Raw genomic sequence first — 21,967 nt, forward strand, 5'->3', positions numbered from 1 at the left:
CTTATGTGCAAAATACGAAGTGCAGTCACAGTCTTTGCTAATTTGGTCAAGCACTGGTAGATTCTTCACAGCTGGAAACACATTGACAAAAATGGCTGTTCAGGATTAGCTGTTAAAAATAGGAGAATTATGAAATTATACATAAATAACTTTCTCCTAACAGTAAATTGTTCTTAGCTGTGGATGCTCTACTTTCTGTTTGTGCCCTAAAGTGATGTCATTTTAACTCTCAAACATTTCTTGTCAAAATAGCACCCCCAGTTTCCGTCTTCCTTTCATAGAATTATTTGTACAGTTCTACAGTCCCTGTGAGATCAGAGCTCTGCTGACTTGGGGTGGCACAGTATGTGCCAAGGGTGAGCCACTCTGAATGGGCACTCTGGGCTAAAGATCACCGGTGCCATGACCTGAAGAATAACACCAAACACAGAATTTTACATGTTTAGTTTATTGCAGAGGCAAAGAACAGTAGCAAAAGCCATGGGATGGTAGAGGAGTGCTGTTTATTGCCAGATTTGCTTAAATCCTGCTTTTTGGATGGATGATGCTTACAGGAGTGGTGTACAGTACACATGAAGGAATAAGTGACTTGTGTGAAACAATTTTCCATACTTTGGCAGGTAAAAATGTTTATTCCTTCGTGGGGAAAGCAAGGCAGTTCCAATGGATGAATTGGAAAAACATTTACTTCAAAACAGAAAGGTTGACAAAAGTAGGGCCAAGTCCTAGCAGACATTCTTAGGATATGAAATAACATAGAGGAAGAATAACCCAAGAGAAAGAAAGATCAAAGAAATTTCTACCTTTAGTTTTCAGACATCATAAAATCCAAACCTTGCCAGATCTCTTACTAGGAAATGCAGTAGGTTTATGGACCACTAATAAAGTCAGGACTTTGGAGATTTTTACACTAATGTATCATTATGCAGGTTATATTTAAGTGCTTTTTGAAGAGCATTAATGATTTTGAAATTAAATAGAAGGTGAACTTGTTTCCCCACATATATTTTGTCTCTTTTTCCCTATAAAAGGGCTGCAGGGAAAATATTCATCTTTTCATTCCGGTTTAGATATCGCTTTCCCATTGTGATTTTAGTGAGTTACTTCTGCGTTTTTAAGGGAATGGTATCTTGGTTTTTTTTCCCTTGAAAAGTACATTTGGAAAAGAATTCAATATCTCCATCAAAATCTCGTGTCAGATTCTCAGTAAAATATGTGACAGGGGACCCTTTACCCAGCAAACTGTGAGGGATGGGGACAGGAGGCTTCAATAACCTTGTGTTACTGCATGGGCCCTTTTCAATTATCATCTAACATTAATTATCATCTAACATTATCTAATGATAATCCTCTATCAGGGCACATGTACTGGGGCATTTTCTTTTGGAGTGGTAGAGGGAGTTTTGCTTATTAGTCTGAGATGGTAGGAATGACATAATTGAAAATCAATTGATTTGTCTGATGTATAAACTGACATCCAGGACTGCTCAGAGATATTTAGGGAAGCTGTTACCCTGTAAACTTACAATTTCATTTATTTAGTTTAGAACTCAGTTCTGTTCTCAGGCTTTCTGGTGTCATTTATTGCACACTGACTCAGACTTTGGGTGCTGCATCTGAGGCTGGGTCGGGGTTTTTTCCCTCTGTTCAATACTTACTGTAGTTTTAAGGACCAGTCTGCCAAAAGTTTTTTTGGAATACGCAAAACAGAAAAATCCCATTGAAATTCCTGTATTTTTTGTTGAAAGTAAGAAATACAGTGATATGAAAGGAGGTATGTTGGTGCTGAATTAACGCTGGATTTTTGTACTTATTGTTCTAATTCTTTTTCTCAGGATGTTATTATTTAGTCATATACAGGCTTTAAAAATAGATGTAGTTCTTTCAGAGATTTTCTTCAGAAAGTTGTCACCCATTTTCCTTCTGGAATAAAATACTGTGCACAATGTTATATTGTGTTGTATTTTATACTGGCCCCAAAAAAACAAGAATGGGGAGGATTCTTTTGTTGCTTGTAGCCCAGTAGAAGATTCAGAAGTGAAACTTTTCAAGGTAACTTACACTTACAGCACAATTCAACATTAATCTGCTGGTGTTCATTAAATGCTTCTCATAGTGTTGTAATTGCAGTTAGAAAAGCAAGTTCTTGTGTCCTGAGTCCACATTCAGCATGAAGTCCCCTGGATGGGATAGTTTGAGGCTGCCTGGAAAATTAATTATCTGGAGAGATGGAGTTCATGAGATGCACAGAACACTGATCTGAATATGTGATAAGTGTCTGACACCACTGAAAGCAATAATTATCGAATCACATGTGAAAACATGTCAACATGTTGTAGCTGGGAGTTTTTTGGAGGGTCAAAAGTACAGCAGTCAGGTGACAGGAGGTTGCTGTGGAGCTGCAAAGTGGCTGAGCAGGTTGTGAGCTCTGCAGCTCCTGCAGCTGAGACGTTAATTTTATTTTGCTCATTTAAGAGATGAAAGAGATACATTTGTGCAAGAGATGACTGGTGTACAAAAGTTCATATGTCTTTATTATTAAAGTATTTAGCTGAGTGCTCCTACTCTGGGCTGGTGGGAAGCTGCTATTGCACATAATCCAACTCATCTTTCCCTTGCCTGGTGTTTATCTTGTCAGAGCAATGGCAACAATTGCAGGGGGTTGAGAGCAGAGCCCTTCAGCTCTGCCTGGGCAGCTCTGGGAACCCGCTGAGCTTGGGAAGGTCTGGTGGAACATTCCAGCAGCTCATGAAAAGACCCTGCCATTAATAAAAAATTTAAATAATTTCATTTTTTACAAAGTAACTGCATTCCCCACAAAATCCGAAGGTATTTTTGTGCTGATGAATTCAGGGGGCATTTAAAAGAGAAAAATGCTAAATATTAATCCCTCTTCAGTGCTGTTTATCCACTTTCTCAAGCTTTGATGTGTTTGAATTATCCTGACATCACAGAGTTTAGTGGCTGTATTGTACATAACATGTATCAGAAATTATATCTAGTTATAGATAGGAAAGTGTTTTATTGTTATCCTGAGATATTCTCTGTGTTTAATGAGAAATAGTGCAAAGCATCTTCACGTTAATGAATGAGGTTTGCAACATGGTGCTTTTTAACTCCTACAATTTGATGATTGTCCAACAGATTAAAATATTTTGTCAAAATACAGCACTCAGCCAGTCGTGGGCCCTACATAAGAGTCTTGCCATCTCCAAATACATTTTACATTTTTAGTATTTGGAAGATGACAGCTTTGGGATGAAAACGCCTCATCCCAATTTGAGAGAAGCATTTTTATGGGTAATTTTTTCAATGTGTTTGACTGCCAGGAAAAACTTTCAAAGTGGGATTTAATTCAAGGAATGAGTTTAAACTCATGTGGCGTTTTTCCTCCTCCTCCTCTTCCTGTGGGAGTATTCAGTATTCTGCCATGGCAGGGAACTGCCTTGAGGATATTAATGAGTGTATTTTACCCTGTTACAGTTCTGTGCCTTATTAGCTCATCTCTTGGAAACAATCCTTAAGTTTACTGTCTTGTGAACATTAAAAAGAACTGACATGACAGAGGAAGGAAAGGAAAGGAAAAAAATCCCAGGCTTTTTACCAACAGTGTTCTGCATCCGTAAATCCTCTACCACTACAAAGTAGATTGAGAAAGCTTCATGTGGTTATTTGAGTATTAATGTTATCAAACTTCTTCAGTGTTAATATTAAATCTATTGCAGCTACCATGTATTAGAAGAAAAATATTAACTGGATATAGTGCACGTAACATACAACATTTGCTATTACAGTAATTAACAGTTCAAGAAGAAACACAAACTTTGCATTCAGATCTGAATTCCATAAGGGAGTACAACTGTTCTAAAATCTCTTGTTAAATTAGCACCATAGTTGCTAATTATTGGCTAAGCACCATTTCCAAAGAATGGAGTCTGTTATTAGTGTATTAAAACACATTACGAGACGTGGTGATAATGACCTAATGAAACCAGATAAGCAGTGGAGCAGAAGATTGTCCTGTAAATAGTTGCAGTGCTTACACACCTCGTGTGTGTTTTGCCACACTACCTGCAGAAATCTCTGATAATCTCACAAGGGTTTATGAAGCCACAGAGGAACTGGCAAATTTTGATGTAACACATCATGTGTGAGTGCAGCATAAACTTATCAAACAGCTTTTCTCCTGTGCCTGAGCTGTGACCAGCTTCAGGCAGTGCTGTTGGCTGTGGGAGCACAGCAGGGCTGCTGAGCAGGGCATGGAGCTCCCTGGCACTGCCAGTTCTGTGTTAACGGAGGGCATTTCAGGAGAGCCTCATTTCTTATGGATCTCTGCTGCAACATATATTGATTTATTTGTCTGTATACATCTGTGTGATATGTAATTTAATAATCATTATGTCTCTTCCTTAGCCAGGAACTGAGTTTTTGAAAATGCTTAACTTCAAGCAGGTGTTTCAATACCATTAGCACTAATGAACTATTCAAAATAGAGCACATAAATGAGGAGTTTGCTTAACTGTGGCCTAACCACTGAACTTTTGTTCAAGCTGTGAAACTTTCTATTGACTTCAGAGAGTTTGACCTCTGAAAGCACAGTCACAAGTGGTGCATAAGTCTGCATATGAAACTTCTGAATGGGTAATTTGCTCAGAATACTTTTAATGGCAAATAGGACATTTTTGAATTACATGAATTTCCTGTGGTTGGTAAAACTTTTGCTAGACCCCAGCAGTACAAAGCCTCGCCAGAATAAAAAATGCCAGTTATAGGACGTGTGTTGAGACTTGGAGCCAAGCAGAGTCCTGAGACTGTTTACACTCTTGTCCACTGAATTGTGTTGTGTTGTTGCAGTTGATAAAGCTTTGCTATCTTGTGTACCACACAGCATTCTTGGGGTATTTTAAAATCAATGACTTCCTTCAGTGCTGGGAGGCAGCCTCAGCTGTCCTGCTCTGCCAAAGGGGGCAAAGGGCTCTCCCAAGAACCAGCTCCTGCTGATTACAAAATGCACCGTGATTCATTCCTATCTATCAGGATCCTATTTTAAATCACAATGATTCATAGAGAGTAACGCCTACATTTTATATAATGAGGTCGTTTTACAATGCTGCCAGCACAAGCTGGAGACATGCTGTTTGTTTCTGGTTTCCTCAAATCCCTCCAACCCAACATGAGCCAGGTTTAAGTTCTACTGAGGCAAGTAGTCAGATTGTGAATGCCAATATATGATCTTTGTCCACTAAAGTTCTGCAGGGGTTTATCCTGGTTTATGTCACCAGACAGATGATATCTTATTTTTCAGATTTTTATGCTTCTTGAGGTGGTTTTCTTTTAATTCAAAGAAATGAAATAATCATTTCTATTTCAAAGAGTGGGAGGTACTTTTAAGACATTTTTGAGCAAGAAGCACTGAAAGGTGTTTCATTAGGATTAATTTTAATTTTAGTACATGGTGCCTCACAAAGCATGATTGCAGCTGCCTGTAACTAGAAAAGTTCAGCTTTTCTGGGCAAGTATTTCTAAGAACAATGTGAGGATCCTTTCCCACAACCTCTGAATCTGACTTAACAGAGCAGGAATTACCTCCTCAGCTCAGTGTTTTGCCAGTCCCGTGGCAGAATTAGAACACTTATTTCTGTTGCAGTCAGACTTTTACCACTGGGACCCCAACCTGTGTTACTTGCAGGATTTTGTAGTTGTGCTCCCCGTGATTTTGAAGTGCTCTTCCTCTTAAATCTGAGCTGTCTGTGAGCTTTTCAGACACATAAAACAGTATTTCTAATACAGGAATTTTCCATAGTCCAATATTCTCCTCTAAGCTCTCTGAGCTCAGCCTTGCTATCAGTTCTCTATATCCTGAAATAACTTGAAGTTTCATCAGTCTATCCAGTATCAGAATGCAGCAAACCCTGCATTAACTACTTATAATAGGATGGTATAACTTGTAGCATCATACCTGAGTAGCCTGTGGCATTTTGAGCTTGTCTCTTATTTGCATTTATATTTACAATGGTTTATGTTGCTGCTCTTTCAAATAAGAACCCAGACCACTTACAATTTTGTGTGAATTACATAGGCATAGTATAGAAGATACATTTAAAATTTAACAGCTCTATTATTCCCTGAATGGTCTATTTTTTCCCCTCTTTCTATGAACAGCTACCTCTTAAACATTGTAGTAAATTTTATGGACTGTGCGTTTAGTGAACACAGCTTGTAGTTATAATTCAGTTACAGGAATAAACTACATTTCCTACTGATTTATGAGTTGCTTTTTTTTTTTGCCTTTTCAAGTGTTTGAGTTTATGCAGTTTCTCCTGATGTTTTACTGTGCAGCCCTGCTGGCAGGGAAAATGGGTTGGATGGCCTTGCTTTTTATTTGGTTTTTTGAAGGCTGTGGGTGTCGCTGGTCTGTGCAGTGCTCAGTGCACAGCCTGGATGTCTCAGCACTGCTCCATGGCTGGGACTGTGCGGATGGACAGAAATGTGCAACAGGTGTTTCAGGCTGTTCCTGGGAGTGCCTGGTTTGCTGGGATGCCTTTAACATTCCCCTCAGCCCCAGCTTGCTGCTTCTCTCTGCTCCCAAACATTTGGCCCTGTGCCGGTTCTGCAGGTTGGTACAGTGGATGGGAAAGGAGACTCTCCTGAGCTCATCCCCCTCCTACTCGGGGATTAACCCCTGAGGTGTGCCCTGGGCTGCAGCCCGGTAGAGCCTTCCTCCTCCTCCTCTTCCTCCTCTTCCTCCTCCTCCTCTGCTTAGAGCCAGCAAACCCATGTGGTCCAGAACCACTATGCTTGTTTTATATGGAATGTTTATTCCCATTCTTTCAGAAGTATATGCTCTATGTGGCATCTTTTTGGTTTTTTCAGGTGTCTTTCCTAGTGGAAACGTTGATTTTTTGACCATTTTCAGATGGCTTGAGGGTTGGACCTGAGGAACAGAGAGGAAAATGTCATCTATTACCTTTATGTGCTTTTAACACTATCTCTGTTAAAAGATGACGTTATCAGTCATCTGTGAACTTACTGCTTTACTAAGTCACTTGTTACTGTGGAGCTGGTGGTGTTTTCTTTGGTTTTCCCGGTAAATTAAGAGGCAGAGAGCTTTAGTTTAGAGTTCTCTAACTGAAACAAATCCATAAAACTTGGATTCTTGTTTCACAGTGAGCTCCATTTTAATTCCTGTCAATATAGTTGCTGAATTCATGCTTGAAAAGAAAAGCAGCAGGTCTGGTGAGACAGTGGTACCCCAGTGGTCCCCCCAGTGGTCCCCAGCACAGAAGTGCTCCTGTTCCTGCCACAACACAGTGCTGGGAGCCAGCACTGAGGGTATAGAAATCATTGGAATTTACAACACAAAATATTGTCAGTACTTACTCTCTCAGTTGCCTGAGTCATGCCAGGCCCTTTTCCCACAATCATAGTGTGTCATTTTCTTGGGAAAGGACTGATTTGCATAACTCCTTAAGTCCTACCAATGTATTGCTGTTCAATGTGTTTGTTCATCATCACCTAATTGAAACAATTTCTGCCCTGAATTATAACAATGTTTTAATTAAGTGCATCGATAAAAAGGAAAAAAATCCTCATACGTCTTCTTTTATAACGATAAAAATTCTGTAATGGAATTTTTAAAGCCCACCTTTATAGGTTTTTTGCTGTTTCTTGGCATTTGTTGCTGAGCTGGAAACATTATGATTTTGTCAAACACAGAGCTGTGTTTGTCAACAAGGCTCTTCTTGTGGCCTCTGTTTGTTTGTTTGTTCACTGAGAAGCTTCGCGGATTGTGTCAGAGGAGTTCTTGGAAAGAAGTTTCCTCGGTTATGTTGTGCTCCCTCTGCTGACTCTGCAGCCACAGGACACAGAGTGCTGCAGGTCCTGCCACGGGAACTGGGGGATATTTGGGAACCTGCAGCCAGGAATGTATTCCACGACTGTGGGCAAGAACTTTGAGTCAGTGTGTGAAATACAGAAAAGATCCACACACTTTGGTTTATGCAAAACAAAATTATCTTTACTTCCTGCAAATGTCATCTGTTACAACAGCAGATGCTGTGAATGAGAAAGATTCATTTCATTATTGACAAAGGTATCTCCTAATGACTTAAAGCTTCCTTGAACTCAGGCATAATCAGGAATATTAAAAATCTGTGGACTAGTACAACCCCTGCTGAGAAAGAGTGATGATGTTTTAATGATAACACAGAGAATGGGGGGGGGGGGAATATATTACTATTTCTTTGGAAAATTAGAGGACAGAGAAAAATTGCCTCTTCTTTTTCGCCAGGAAGAGGTAAATGGAGTAAGATGGTGTGATTGTCTCTACATACCCGAAGCTCAGTGCCCAAGGGATCCCATTTTTCCAGGTGTTCCTGGGGCTGTGAGCAGCTCACCCTCCAGAGATGGCTCTCAAACCTTTCTGAAGGCAGAGCATCCCCAGCCCCTCCACCTCACAGCTCAGACCTGAAAACAGCAGTGACAGAAATGTTGGCTTGAACTGCTTGGCCATTGCCACATAGAATTTGTGTCAGAGGCAAGGAAAGAACTGAGTTACTGGAAGGGGAATGCACTTGTGTTGTCACAAGACTGTCCATTCTCCTTTTTATAGTCCTTTTGCAGCATTGGCCTCTAAAACATCAGTGAAGGTCATTGATTCAGTGGGTGTGGAGCCACCACTTAGGGTAGATGTGTTTTTGTAAGGCACACATAAAGCATTTTATTGCTCCTCTTAAGTAGATAAATAAGTTGAATACACAGGGATATCAAGCTGGCCCCTTACCATCTTTAAATTTTTATTAAAAGCCAGGAATGACTCTGTGATCTTAACCAACCTCTGTAGAACATCATTCCAGAGAGGTCTGAGCTGGCCCTAATGAATCAGCAAAAGTCCCATAAAGTTCTGCAGCCCTTGCTTATGAGTTTACTTGACAAACTGACACATTTGGACATGAGAGGAAATTCAAATTATTCCACTAAATAGGTTTAAGGAAAAAAACCCAACATGTATATATTTGTCCATATTTATACCTGCCCATATCATGTAACTATATCATTGCCTTGAATTTAATAATGTTCCAAGCTGAGAGGCTTTATCTATTTTTCCCTCTGATTTTCTGTAACTCCTGTGAGGTTAGGATGTTCTGGTTGCTTCATGAAATACCTCCAGGGCCATGTTTTGGTAGTTTTGTCTGGAAAGAGTGTCTCTAGAATGCAGTGTGACAGGCCCTTCAGGTTCACTGAGCACAGGCAGCGTTTGGGGGAAAGAGCAGCTCGTGAGCCAGGAGAGTTTTCGTACCGTAGGAATCTCTTATTTTATATTCTATGTTTCCCCAATATGAAAACGCAGTGAGTAACTGTCTTAGGAGGTGGAAAGCAATTCAGGTTCAGAATGCAGTGACTCAATGATGTATTTTCTCCTAATCAGCCCCAGAATAGCCAAGTGTGAGCTGTCCCAGTGGGGCAGAGTCAGCACAGAGAGCCCCAGGCGAGTCCATGTGCCCTCCTGCCCTGCCTTGCACATCCCATCAGCAGCTGGATACAGGAGATTAAATGCAAGGAAAAGAGCTGTAACAACGAGTTTCATATCTCACTGTTGTTATCTCAACAGCATTATCTCTTTGGCTTCTGGTCTTTTCTGAGGATTAAATGTTAAAGCTCCCTTCACCTGTGAATAAACTCTCACTATTCTGCACAGCCTTGAGCTGCTGAGGATGATTTTTACACGTGGAAATCTTTCTAAGCAGGTAGATACTTACCTGTTACATGGATGTCACACAAACATATGTGAGTTTCATGAAAAAAATTGTATTCTCATTGAACTTACTGGACTTTTTGGTGTTGCTGGTTTGGGTGTTTTAAAAGCCATGAAAACACTACAATTAGCTGGTTGCCTTTTTTTTTTCCCAGAGGGAAATGTTGGCATTTTATGGGGAAGGAAAAAGAAAATACAGAGCAGAAATCAAGTAAAGCTATATGCAAAAGAGTAATATTTGTGAATTAACTTTTAAACATGGGAACAATTTTCACTTTCTGATTTTCATTAGTGCAAGAATAACACAAGCACAGGGAAGGTTTTCTTCATTCTACTATAAATCCATCTGAAAAGGGAATTTCATGGTTTCTATTGCAGTAGCAAATTTTATTCAATGGAGTAAATTATCCAAGATTTGATTGTCATTTTTGAAGATTTGAACTTTTAAACTATAATAAAATGCTTTGTGTTTTGTACTCAAAACCCAAGCAACCTTGAAAAGTCTCATAATTCAGAAATGTTCAGGAACAATATTAATTTGGGATTATTGATGCCTAGCTGTTTCGTTGTGTAAAGAAATGCTTTAATGTGCAGCTTGTTATCCAGAAATAGAGATGCTTGAAACAGCTGTTTTGTGATTAGTTTGTCCTTTTATATCCTTACAGTACAGAAACTACTGCACTGACATCTTCAACATGCCTTTAACAACCTTGAATTTACTGGCTTCTTTAAAATATTGCTATTAATTGATATCTCTGTACACCTGGTCACAGTGCTGCCTTCTTTCTTTTGGGTTTTTTATCCAAGCAAATCAGTGCATGATGAGAAAATCAAATATTTTGGTCCATTTGCTGTCATGAAGTATAGCAAGAAAATAATCCTTTAGCCCTTCCTTGCACAGGCAGAATAGTTGAGTTGTAGAAATATAGTCCCGTTAGCTGGGAAAGCACAAAATTTTATTTATTTGATTTTATTTATTTAATTGCATTATTTGATTTTACTTCAACAGAAGCCATATACATACTCGTGTGTATGTTTAGTGTCATCTCCAGGTACTTTTGTGGACATCTGAAGTGAAATTATAATACAGACAACATAAGGGTTCTTAAAAACTAAAAACAGACATTTTTTGTAGTGGAACAATTAAGCAAGGTCTTTTTAGTTGACTGAAGCTCAAAGAGCTGATATTCCCCGGCATGGGCTATTACCCTCTGGAAGGGGTGGAGTTCAGGGGCTTTGGGCTGAAGACTTGTTGGTGGCTGCTGACTCCAGATTTTATTACGTTAGAGCAGAAAGAGGAGTGGCATGAAGCAGAATGACTGTGTGACCTGCAGGAGCTGAGAGGAACAGCCACAATTCCCTGGGTTTGTCTTCAGTGCAGTCCTGGCATTTGTATTTCCTCTGTTCTCAGGATGCTCAGTGCATGTCTGATGTGGACAGACACACAGAAAAACAATTAGTAAGGAAAAAAAAGCATGCATATTCAATGATTGTTAATGACAAGGTCCTTTTTAAGTCTTTATTTTGCTTCTTCTAAAACTTAATACAAATCTAAAACATGACAGCTGTAGGCTAGAGTATTTTTACTGTGAAACCACTCTGGTGTTATTGGTGGATGTGGCAGAAATAATTTGTCTGTGCTGACTGTGAAGTCAGAAGGTTCCTGCTAAGGAGTTACTGTGCCCTCTTGGCTTTTGGAGCCTGTGCCCAGCACCTCTGGGGCTCCATCCTTAGCTGAGTCTTTCTGAGCTGGAACATCTCTGCTCAGACTGAATTTCTTGCACACACTGAGTTATAATGATCCAAGACTCTCATGGAATTAATGATGTTGTGTAACGGAGGGAGGCGAGTTTGTGACCTGCTGAGACGACTTCACAGAAGTTACTGCAACAGGCAACTTTATTCATCCGCTCACAAAACTCTTATACACTTCAAAAGCTGAATCCCTCCGCAGCTCTGCCACCTTGGCACTGATAATTGGTTAACAATGCTGTTTGCATGACAATGCCCGCTCTAATTGGCCGATTACACACATCTGTTGAGAGGGTGGCAGGAGCTGCTGACCTCATTAACTAGTCCTTGAAGCTACAACACGCTAAGTACAGAAACAAGTTCAATACACAACTCACACTTTAGATCTAAGAGCATATGAAATCCCAACAATGTTGTACATCTCCAAACCGTCACAGGCATTCACTGAGTTGAGAAATGAAATACAGCCCAGCCTTGACGCTGTTCAGCTCACAGGGAACAGCAAACTGAGGCCATGCCTGTGGCCATCCTTCTTCCTCACCCTTGAGGCAGCAGATGGAAAGGGGACATAACTCTGGATGTCACTTGCCTAAAGGAATATAAGCCATTTAAATATTAGATTATTTATTTTTATATTTACTAAGGATTTTTCTGGTAATTACAAAAATGGGCTCTTAAGGAATCTATTCTATTTTATTGCTTTGTTTGGAAATCTGTTTAAGGCAGACAGTTCCCAGAGTTGATGGCCAGGGGTTTGCACCTCATGCTCACAGAAAAATTGATTGTTTGAAGACAATATATAACACTTGTCATGTACTTTCCCCAGATACTTTCCCCACCTGAGGTAGGTAGAAATTCTGTTCTGTACTTGGATAACATGAGATAATATCCCATCCAGGAGCCTGTGAGAGGGTGGGTGACTGGGAATGCAGCAGCATCTCCTTTGTTCCCACTGCAGTGAGAATGTCTCATCTGAAATTCAGGAATAGGAAAGACACCTTGCAACCTTTGGTGTCAGTGTTCAAGGCAGAAGAATTAAAGGGTTATGCTGGGTGTCCTCAAAAGTGGAAGAATGATGGTGAGGAGAGGTCAGGAGAGCTGTGCCCATCCCTGGCCATGGTGCCTTGGCACTCGGCACAGCTGAGGGCAGGACAGGCACTGCTCCACCAGCCTGTGGTTCTGTCCAAGCAGAGGGTGAGCTCCAAGGTATGGGGCAGGTCCCTTCCATTGCATTGATCCTGCAAAGCAGTGTTGGCAGTGGGACAGAGGAGCTTTGGTGCAAAGCAGATCCAATCAAAGTTTCTGTTATCTGGAGGTTAAAGGCTGCTGACTTGATTGGGTCTGAAGTCCAAATTAAACAGCCAAAGTGACCAAGCTGTTTTAGTTCTGTAACATTGATTCTATTTTTAGATTAGAATGTTCTTTTTATAAACCGTGGAAAATTAAACACAGACCCTAGTTAGAAAATAGTCTTTTGCACTTGCTGTAACTTAGACTTTTTCATAGTTGAAATATGTTTAAATCAAGGATTTCGATCCAGATATCTGTCAGAAGTGAGGCCTTGGAAAAAACATTTTATAGCTCAATCTCAGTTCAGTCCATTTGCAGAAGATTTTTGCAGATTGAAGCTTCTTATTTGTTTACTACTTTCAAGATTTGCATAAACACATACGGAATCTGAAAAGTCATAAATTAAATTTTCTTTAGCTCTGTGTTTAAGATTGTGATAAAACCTTTGACATGAGCAAAGAATTAAAATCCTATTTGGAGGAGAACCTCCACTTTTTAATACCAGCTACTTTTTTAATACGAACTACTTTTTTTTTCTTAATATTCTCAGATTCTTTAATCCTTAAGATTCTCAGGCACTTGGGAAGAATGATGATTAGAATTTATAAAACTGAAAAATTAATTCTGAAAGACTTGTGGTTCTATTCATATGCATGGTATTGAGAGATGCAGTTAAAGTCACTGTTATCTATTTACAAAAAAAAAAGTGAATTTTTTTCCACTTAGGCTATAATTTCTTCCTAGCCAAGAGCCAGTCTCTCTAAGGTGAGCTGAGCCCTGGGTGCCTGTTAGCTGTCGTGGCATGGGATGGCAGAGCCTTCCTAAGAGCCTAAAGCTGCATTGACTGCCCAGTGCCAGCCATGCAATGTCACTGTACACCTGATGTGTTGTGTGGTGACAGCCAAACAGGAGATGGGACCTGCACACTCCCCTGAACTGTTGCAGCCCTGATTTTGGAGGGTCTGAATGACCACCTTACAAGTTTCATTTTCACCTTAAAAGGACATGTTTCCAGCCTCAACCAATTGGAGTCAGACCACTGCTCCTGGGGCGGGGTCACATGAGGTCATATATTACCTGTGTTTTTGAATAAACTTGGGATTTGCTTGAACATCTTATTGGTGTGTGCAGTCTCACTAGCGCATGGACGGCAACACTGAACCTCCAGCTGGGTGTGGGTTTGCATCTCAGCCTTTGGGCATGAGGCAGCTGGGCCTGAACACATCACAGACATAAGGAGCTGCTCCTAAACCTCCTTTGCTTGTTTGTTTTCAGGGCTGACAATGGTGGACACAGAAATGCCGTTCTGGCCCATGAATTTTGGGATCAGTCCTGTGGATGTGTCTGCCATGGATGATCACACACACTCCTTCGACATAAAGCCGTTCACCACCGTTGACTTCTCCAGCATTTCCTCTCCTCACTACGAGGACATCCCTCTGGCAAGAGCTGAGCAGCCAAACATGGATTATAAATACGATATCAAGCTCCAGGATTGCCAAAGTAAGCCTTTCATTTTTGGAAATATTTCCCTCAGGTTCCTGTTTACTTCCTTCTCTGGCAGGTGTGCTGGCAGCAGATGGATTTGGGAGGATTCAGGTGCCTGGATGTGCTGTCCTGTGGCAGCAGAGAGATCCACAGGGTATTCTTGCAGGGCAGCACTTGGAGGTTAGGCAAGGGATCATCAGGTATCCAAAATTACTTGAAACACATTTTATCAGAGACATGAACCCCTCCATTTGTTTCTGAAACCTTCATTCTCCTGTCCATGTGCCTTGTGTGTAACCTGTCCTTTGAAGCTCTATGCAGAATAAATATCCTGGGTGTGTGTTCCAGAATGCCCCAGCATAAATAGCTCATTAATTATTAATATGTGCAGCTTTTAAATTCCAAATGGCTTAAGAAAATTACGGAGCAGACATATTGACAACATCTGAGTCACAGGGTTGGTGTAGCTCTTATCAGTGTTCCTGGGCTGTTAACATTCTGTGAGACATGCTGCTCTCACCAGTGACAGGAAAAACCCTGCACTGAATTCTGCTTTTAAGAAGAGAAGTGACTGACTCGTTCCTAAATAAGTTGCTACTGCATCCCTGCTCAAAGTAGGAATGTGAGGTTCCTGCGCCTGCAGCTTTTTTAAAGATCCATTTTCCCTGCTTGGATCTCACATCACTTGTGTTTGTAGTGATCTGTACAGGAACTCTTTCAGGGAATTCTTGATGGGAAACTATTGATATTTAATTTTGGTTGCACAGCAAAGCAGGTGCTGTGAACCTGTGAGTACGTTTTTCAGCTAATAATTTGGTTTCCTTTGTTCCATTAGAAATATTCATAACCCTTTAATAACAAGCTAGAGAGTGCAGTAGAGTTTAGGTAGGCTAAATCTTCCTGATATTTACATTGATAATTTTCTACTTTTCCTTCCTATGTAGGAAAGAAAACTTTCTAGTTTGTATAGTGTAGCCAGTCTGGAAGAACATTCACCTTGTTGTAACACTGTGTGTTCCATCACTCCTGAGAGTGACCCAATGTAATGGTAGTGTCAAATGTCACAGCTCTCTTCTAGGACCGGTAATGGTTGGTTTAGAGAGATCATATTTACTTGCTTGAGCTTGTTCAACATTAGGAATTGTTCTCTTAATTAGAAATTTTCAGAAGAGAAAATTTATCTCTAAACTGCATTCAGTGGTTCCCAGGAGAGAGCTAAATTTCTTTAAATATCCAATGTTATGAAATCCAATACATATGTATTATTCAATGTATAGGTCTGTTAGATACTTAAATACTTCTTAGCCTAAAGGAGACACTCCAGCCCATCTCCCTGCAGTAGTTCTCAACACCTTAAAGTAATACAACCAGATCAGATACTGAGAAGAGTAAAACCCTTCAATATGAACTCTCCATACATAAATTTTTAATATCCCTGTCTTCAAATCATTCCACACTACAGAGATGAAAACTGGATCCAGAACACACTTCCTCCATCCGAATGTGCCCCTTGCAGCTTTTCCAGCCCACGTGCTGCCAGTGGAACAGCAACTTCCATCGCTTGGCATCTGTTGTCTGCCACTCGTTTTGTGCCATGGAGCAAACCTGGGAATCTGGGAATGTTTGTTATGGTTCCTTGATGCTTCTCCCACATATTTCATTACCCTTGGGGTTTATCATGTACCGCCTCTCTGTGCACAGGTGCCATCAAGCTGGAGCCTCCCTCCCCACCCTACTTTGCAGAGAAGGCTCAGCTGTACAACAAGGCCCCGGACGAGTCCCCGAACTCGCTGATGGCCATCGAGTGCCGCGTGTGCGGGGACAAAGCCTCGGGCTTCCACTACGGGGTCCACGCCTGTGAGGGCTGCAAGGTAAGCCCCACTAATGCCTTATTTCTGGCCATTTAACACTATTTTTCACCGGAATCATCAATCAGTAAACTCACAGATCTGTGCTTCTAAAAAAAATGAAGTTTTGATCTCTAAATAAATTGTTCTCCATGTATTTTATGACTTAATAAGCATTTTTTAAATGGGACTTTTTTCTTGTTTATGTCACTATCCAATTTTTTGTGCATTTCTTTTATTTTTTTCTACCATGCAATTATATTTCATTCCTGCTGTCTTGGAGAATCTGAATTCACAGGAGGCAGCAAAGGCAAACTCATGCCCAACCCAAGCTCTGAGCAATTTCAAATTCAGACTCTGTTATTCTGATTGATTGGAGTTCCTTTACCCGATTTACACATTTTAGGTGACTACAGAGAAGTCCAATGATATTAAAGAATGTGGCTTTCTGCTTTAGGGCTCCACTGGGTTTTTATGTCAATAATATTTAGTGTTCATAACACATAAATGACAAGTGGATGGTGTAAAAATAGCAGTTCTCAAGAATGAGAAAAGCAATGAGAGAAAGAAATTATTAATAAATCAATAAGTTCAGAGAAAAACATTAGAATTTAACATGAAATTCCCATCTTCTCTATTTCAGCATCTTGAGGAAAATAACTAATAGCAAAGAGCCAGTCCGGAGCTTAAATAAAGTTTGTAGGACTGAATTTGGAACACACCTAAAGCAATAAGTGTGAGACAGATTACTTAAATTACAGAGAAATATAGAAATAAGAGTTAGCATTATGCTTTTATTATTTCCTGTGAGGAAAAAGAGGTAATAACTTTGGATAAACCTTATTAATTGATTATGATTTGAGAAGCCATTTTAGACTGTAAAAGGAGAAACAACCCACAATCTTTTTTATTTACTAGAGATCAAACTGCTGTTGGCAGAATTTTTTGTTTGTTGTGGTTTATAAAAAATTTTTCAATGTGGATAGTTAACTTTAGATTTTGAAAATGTTGTAATGAACTGTCCCATGAGCAGTGGAAGAGATGGAGCTTCGCCTCCTTTGGCATTGTGCTCTTCTTGCTCAGCTCCCAGCTTCCATCCCTGATGTCCTTCAAACCCCATGGATTCCCAGCAGCTTCTGCAGCTTTCTGAGCGTTCTCCCCCTCTGTCCAAGTCAGCTGAAAATGAGTGGCAGGAGCAGGCAGGGGGATCTCAGGAGAGATGGAAACCCACCTGACCCCAAGTGCACAGAGAGTTGCTCTGTGTGTAGAGAAGGGACATGGCAGCTCTTGCATCCTTTTACATGTTTTTATGTTTACTCCAGGGCTTTTTTCGAAGAACAATCAGATTAAAGCTAATTTATGACAGATGTGATCTTAATTGCCGTATCCATAAGAAAAGCAGAAATAAATGTCAGTACTGCAGATTTCAGAAGTGCCTTGCTGTTGGAATGTCACATAATGGTAAGTGCACAAAGCATGTTTTCAAACAGTAATGTTTCATTTGAAAAATACCATGGCAGATTATTCAGGTTACTGAATGTGCTGCTTCAACACCTTCAGTCTCTTCACACCAGGCAGTTTAGGAGCGTGTCAGAGAAATTGCCCCTGAGTTTGGGAGGCTCTGTGTGACTGCAGATTCCTTTCAACATAAAAATCAGAGAGGCAGAAATTTGCACTTGTTGATGTAATACATAATGTAGCATATGAGTTGGTTTTACTCTCTGTCACAGTGTTGGCAGTTCTCCCTGAATGTATTTCTGGTGCAATTGTTATTTTTCCATTCACTGTCTTATTTTTTGACAAGACTCTTTTCATGCTGTAGCTCAATGGGCCTTTCCTGTAAGCTGAAAACTTTATTATGAAAAATGGACTAGAGAATATGCTGAAACTTGGGGAATAACAGCAACTTGATTTTGATAGTAGAATTTGTAGCCTTTGACAGGAAAGGTGTTTGCAGTTCTCTGTGTTGCTTTCTTTACCATAGGTAAGCAGATAACATGAAGCATGTCATGGTACTTCTCTCTTGCATAGAATTTATAAGAAAGTTCCTCTCAACTTTAAAATTAACAGAGAAAATGTGGAAATATTTATGAATGTTTGGACAGAGAGGCATAATGAAGATTCTTTGTTGCTTTGGCAAAGCTGAGTAAAAACAGGAATTAACTGTCATAACATAGAGACTTATGTAATTCTAAGGGTAAAGAATAGCAAACATGACTGGGAAAATAATTTCTCTCTGTTTTTTTTAGAACTTCCATTATTTTCAATATAAAAAATGCATGTATTGTCCCCAAGAGGAAAGTTTAACTGTGGTTTCTGAAGTTAATACATGCACTGAATGTAAATTGGTATGGGAAATGTTTTGCTAATAGAAAATAGTTTTCAAATTCCTGGGATGCAACAGCAACACTTAAAAATAAATCTAATTTTGAAATGCTACTGTGGGTATTTTTATAGTAATTCAGGAGATTTTATTATTATTATTTTCAAGGTGCATGCCAAATTCTCCCACAGCCCAGCAACAGCTTCCAGTTGTGCCAGTGGGAACCATGTGCAGTTCCATCAAGAAGGGGAAGGCCAAGACCATCCTCTCTGGTTCAATAACATAAAGAATAGTTTTTAAATTAACATTTTACCTGCCATTTTTCCCTGCTTGGCCTCTGCCAAGGCAGAATCTATGAACCCTTTATGAAGAAGCACAAAGAAATGCAACACTGAATGTTGCCAATGACACTGAGACGCTTTTTACTGTTACGTTTACAGATTAAAGTTCATCCACATCACATCTGAATTTTAAATGCTTGGAATCAGAATGTGGATTATTTGTGCCTGAGGGTCCCGGGCTGTGTATTCTGAGTCTGTCTTTGTGTAGATACATCATTGCAAAATGATCAGGGCACTTGAAAAACGGGGAATGTGAGGAGGCAACAGCTACAGCCACATTTTTTCACGTATAAATGCTACATACCACTTGGCTAAAGGTTAAAAAAGACAGTAGTGTTCTCATGCTTTGAATATTGTTTTCCTTTCCTTCTCTAGCCACAGTGCTGCTCTGTGTTTAACCCTGAGCTGCTCAGATTGTAGTCAGAAGTGCCACTATGCAGAAGTTTGGTTCTTTTAGTTTAGAAATTTCATTCATTTTCCCCATTCTACTAAAAGACTTCATTTATATAAACCTAAGTACTATAATGGAAAAAAGAGAACACATGGCAAAATGTCTTTATCCTCAGCTCTGGGAGCAGTGAGGGCTCAGCCTGGGCACGTGCCCCAGTCAACTCAGACAGGTGTCCCCCTTGGCTTTGGCTTGTGTTCTCTACCGTAAGAATCTGTATTTATGGTCTCTGTGGGGACTCCTTTATACCCTAAAATAATCCAGGCAATCAGGAGAGTAGAATGTCCTACAGAATAGTCTATAAGAAAACATAGTGACTTCTCCAGGCAGTAAAATCTGATGTAAGGATAAATATTCCAGTTTTCCCACGAGAGGCCAAAGGATGTGGTGTGTTACTGTATTGGTTTTATCTGACTGACATTCGGAGAACTGTAAATGCAAGTTTTATAGATGGGGCAGGGCAGAAGAGGAGGGCAGGGACACAGAGGGGCTGGAGGCGAAGCGGGGAAGGGTGTCCCCCACCCTTGGAACTTTCCTCAGCCCCCAGAAATGCTGTGAGTTCCCATCCACCCTCTGAATACTTTTTCCAGCCTAACTTTTGTACGGATTGTCATCAACCTCTTCCTTCTTCTCTTCCTATCCAAAATCCCCTATTCCAGATTCCCTCCATCAACCTCCTGGTGCCTGACCTCTCCCTGATTTTGTCTCAGTCCCCTGAAAATGACAGTAAAAATGATTTTTCCAAAAGGAACCTGCTCGGCTAGTCCCACAAAACTGAATTTTGCCCCAGATTTTGCCTGCAATACTAATAAGCATTGGATGGACTCTGCTGCAATTAATATATATTCATAACAAATATCCTAAACATTAAAAAATATTACGTCCTATTACAGCCTATGAAATTGCATGATAGAATGTTTGATTCACAACTCTTTATGTTGTTAATGAATTGTTACATTTAAAATATACTTTTCAGTCCTTATCACCTTTTTCATAAAATTTAGCACAGTTAAGACAATGCTTTCATTTAACATTAATTTCACAGGCATTTTTGCCTGTATGTATAAAATCTACACAATTTCTCAAACATGTGGAAACAAAAAATTGGATATGCTTCCAACAAAGTATAGTACTGAAAAATTGCACAGTAATAAATAATATTTAGGTTTTATAACATTCTTCATGCAGATATCTCAAAGCACTTTTCAGGAAAATAAGTATCACCATCACAAAATAAAAATAAATGGCTGGTGAAAGAAAACATCTACTCTAAAACTATTAACAATGAATGAAATATTTGCAGGATGGTGAATTTCAATGCAATACTTAAATTAATAGAAATAATTTTATGTTAGAAGCAATGGGGTTTATAACACCTGCCAACTTTGCACAGGTAATTTGGTACCGTTTGCTGGAGATAAGCACACCAGAAATGGGATTCTGCAACACCCTCAGTCAATCCTATTTTTTGTTAAAAAAACAGGTGCGATGTGAGTTGTTATTTATTATTTCCAAGGAGGTAAGAAACTGCACAGGGATCCAGCTATAGGATAAGGGGCATATTTAGAAAGCACAGTATGGATATTGTGCTGTCCCTTCATAGTCAGAACTAAAAGTACAGCTGATTTGCCCTGGATTTCAACAGTACCTTGATACCTCCATGTGGAAAACTTCGTGAAGTTTTAATAAAGAAACCATCCCTCTCAATTCCAGCAAACTACCTTGAAAAATCAGGCACTGGTTGAATGTACAAATTTCTGGCAAGGTGCTTGTTACCAGTCCAGTTTCTGTTTTTTAAATGATGCAATTATAAAGCTTAGTCATTTTAATGACAGAGCAATCTCTGCTTTGGAAATCCCTGATGTTTCAAATAAAATCTCTACATAGAACAATTCTGTGTCAGTGATCAGGGGCACAGCTGGTACACATGCTGTGCTGTATCACTGAGAACCTCCCAGTAGGTACCTAATTAAACAGAGGAGTGTCAAGAAGAAAAAAAAGAGGTGGAAAGATGAAAAATTCCTATTGATTCTAGTGCTTTGGGAGAGTGAGCTATTTTAGAGCTAAGCTAATATTAAAACATAGGAAGCAGTATGTCCTCTTTTTCCATCCCTTGTTCGTGAAGATAACCCTGGTGAAAGGGAGTCCTGTGCCAGGGAGGTTCCAGGTTTCCAACTCTCCAACTCTTTCTGCAAACCTCAGCTCTCCAGAGCAGACCCACAGCAGGGTCAGTCTCCTGCTGGTGTTCAGTCACCTGAAGGTAAAGAATAACCAAGTAAATCTGAAATGTGCACCATGGAGCACCCTGAGGCTGAGTTTGCTGAGAGACACGTGATAGAGTTGTAAAAATAAACAGCCTTGTTTCTACAGCCATTAAATGAGACAACTGATCAATAAATACAATATATGAAAAATGGGGAGGGGGATGTTTCTGGCATAATCATTTACTCTTCAAAAAAAGTGTCATTTTTGTCCAAGAACACACTGCAAGAAAAGGCATAAAAGAACTGTGGCTGGACCTTTCCAAAATAAACATCCCTTATATAATTATATATATGATCTTAACAGCACTTTTGCTCTATCCAAGGAAGACAGTAATCACTGGAAAAATATTCATAGTATTTCTATTTCTCCTCAAGGCCAAAATGCAAACTTTTATTTCTTCCTCCTGTATTTTTTTGTTTTGATGCTCTTTTGTCCTGTTTTGTTTTCATAAAATAAAAT

General features: G+C 39.8%; 1 protein-coding gene across 2 annotated transcripts in view; it reads left to right on the forward strand.

Moving 5' to 3' along the window:
• Nucleotides 1–21,967, forward strand: part of PPARG (peroxisome proliferator activated receptor gamma) — a 57,136-nt gene that overhangs the window by 18,288 nt on the left and 16,881 nt on the right. For both annotated transcript variants that reach the window (XM_071550950.1, XM_071550949.1), the window contains 3 exons: nt 14,072–14,299; nt 15,986–16,155; nt 17,454–17,592. In XM_071550950.1, the coding sequence (XP_071407051.1) occupies nt 14,080–14,299; nt 15,986–16,155; nt 17,454–17,592 (529 nt within the window). In that variant the 5' untranslated portion in view covers nt 14,072–14,079. The remainder of the gene's footprint in view (nt 1–14,071; nt 14,300–15,985; nt 16,156–17,453; nt 17,593–21,967) is intronic.

The sequence above is a fragment of the Pithys albifrons genome, chromosome 3 (assembly GCF_047495875.1).
Source record: "Pithys albifrons albifrons isolate INPA30051 chromosome 3, PitAlb_v1, whole genome shotgun sequence".
Lineage (NCBI taxonomy): Eukaryota > Metazoa > Chordata > Aves > Passeriformes > Thamnophilidae > Pithys > Pithys albifrons.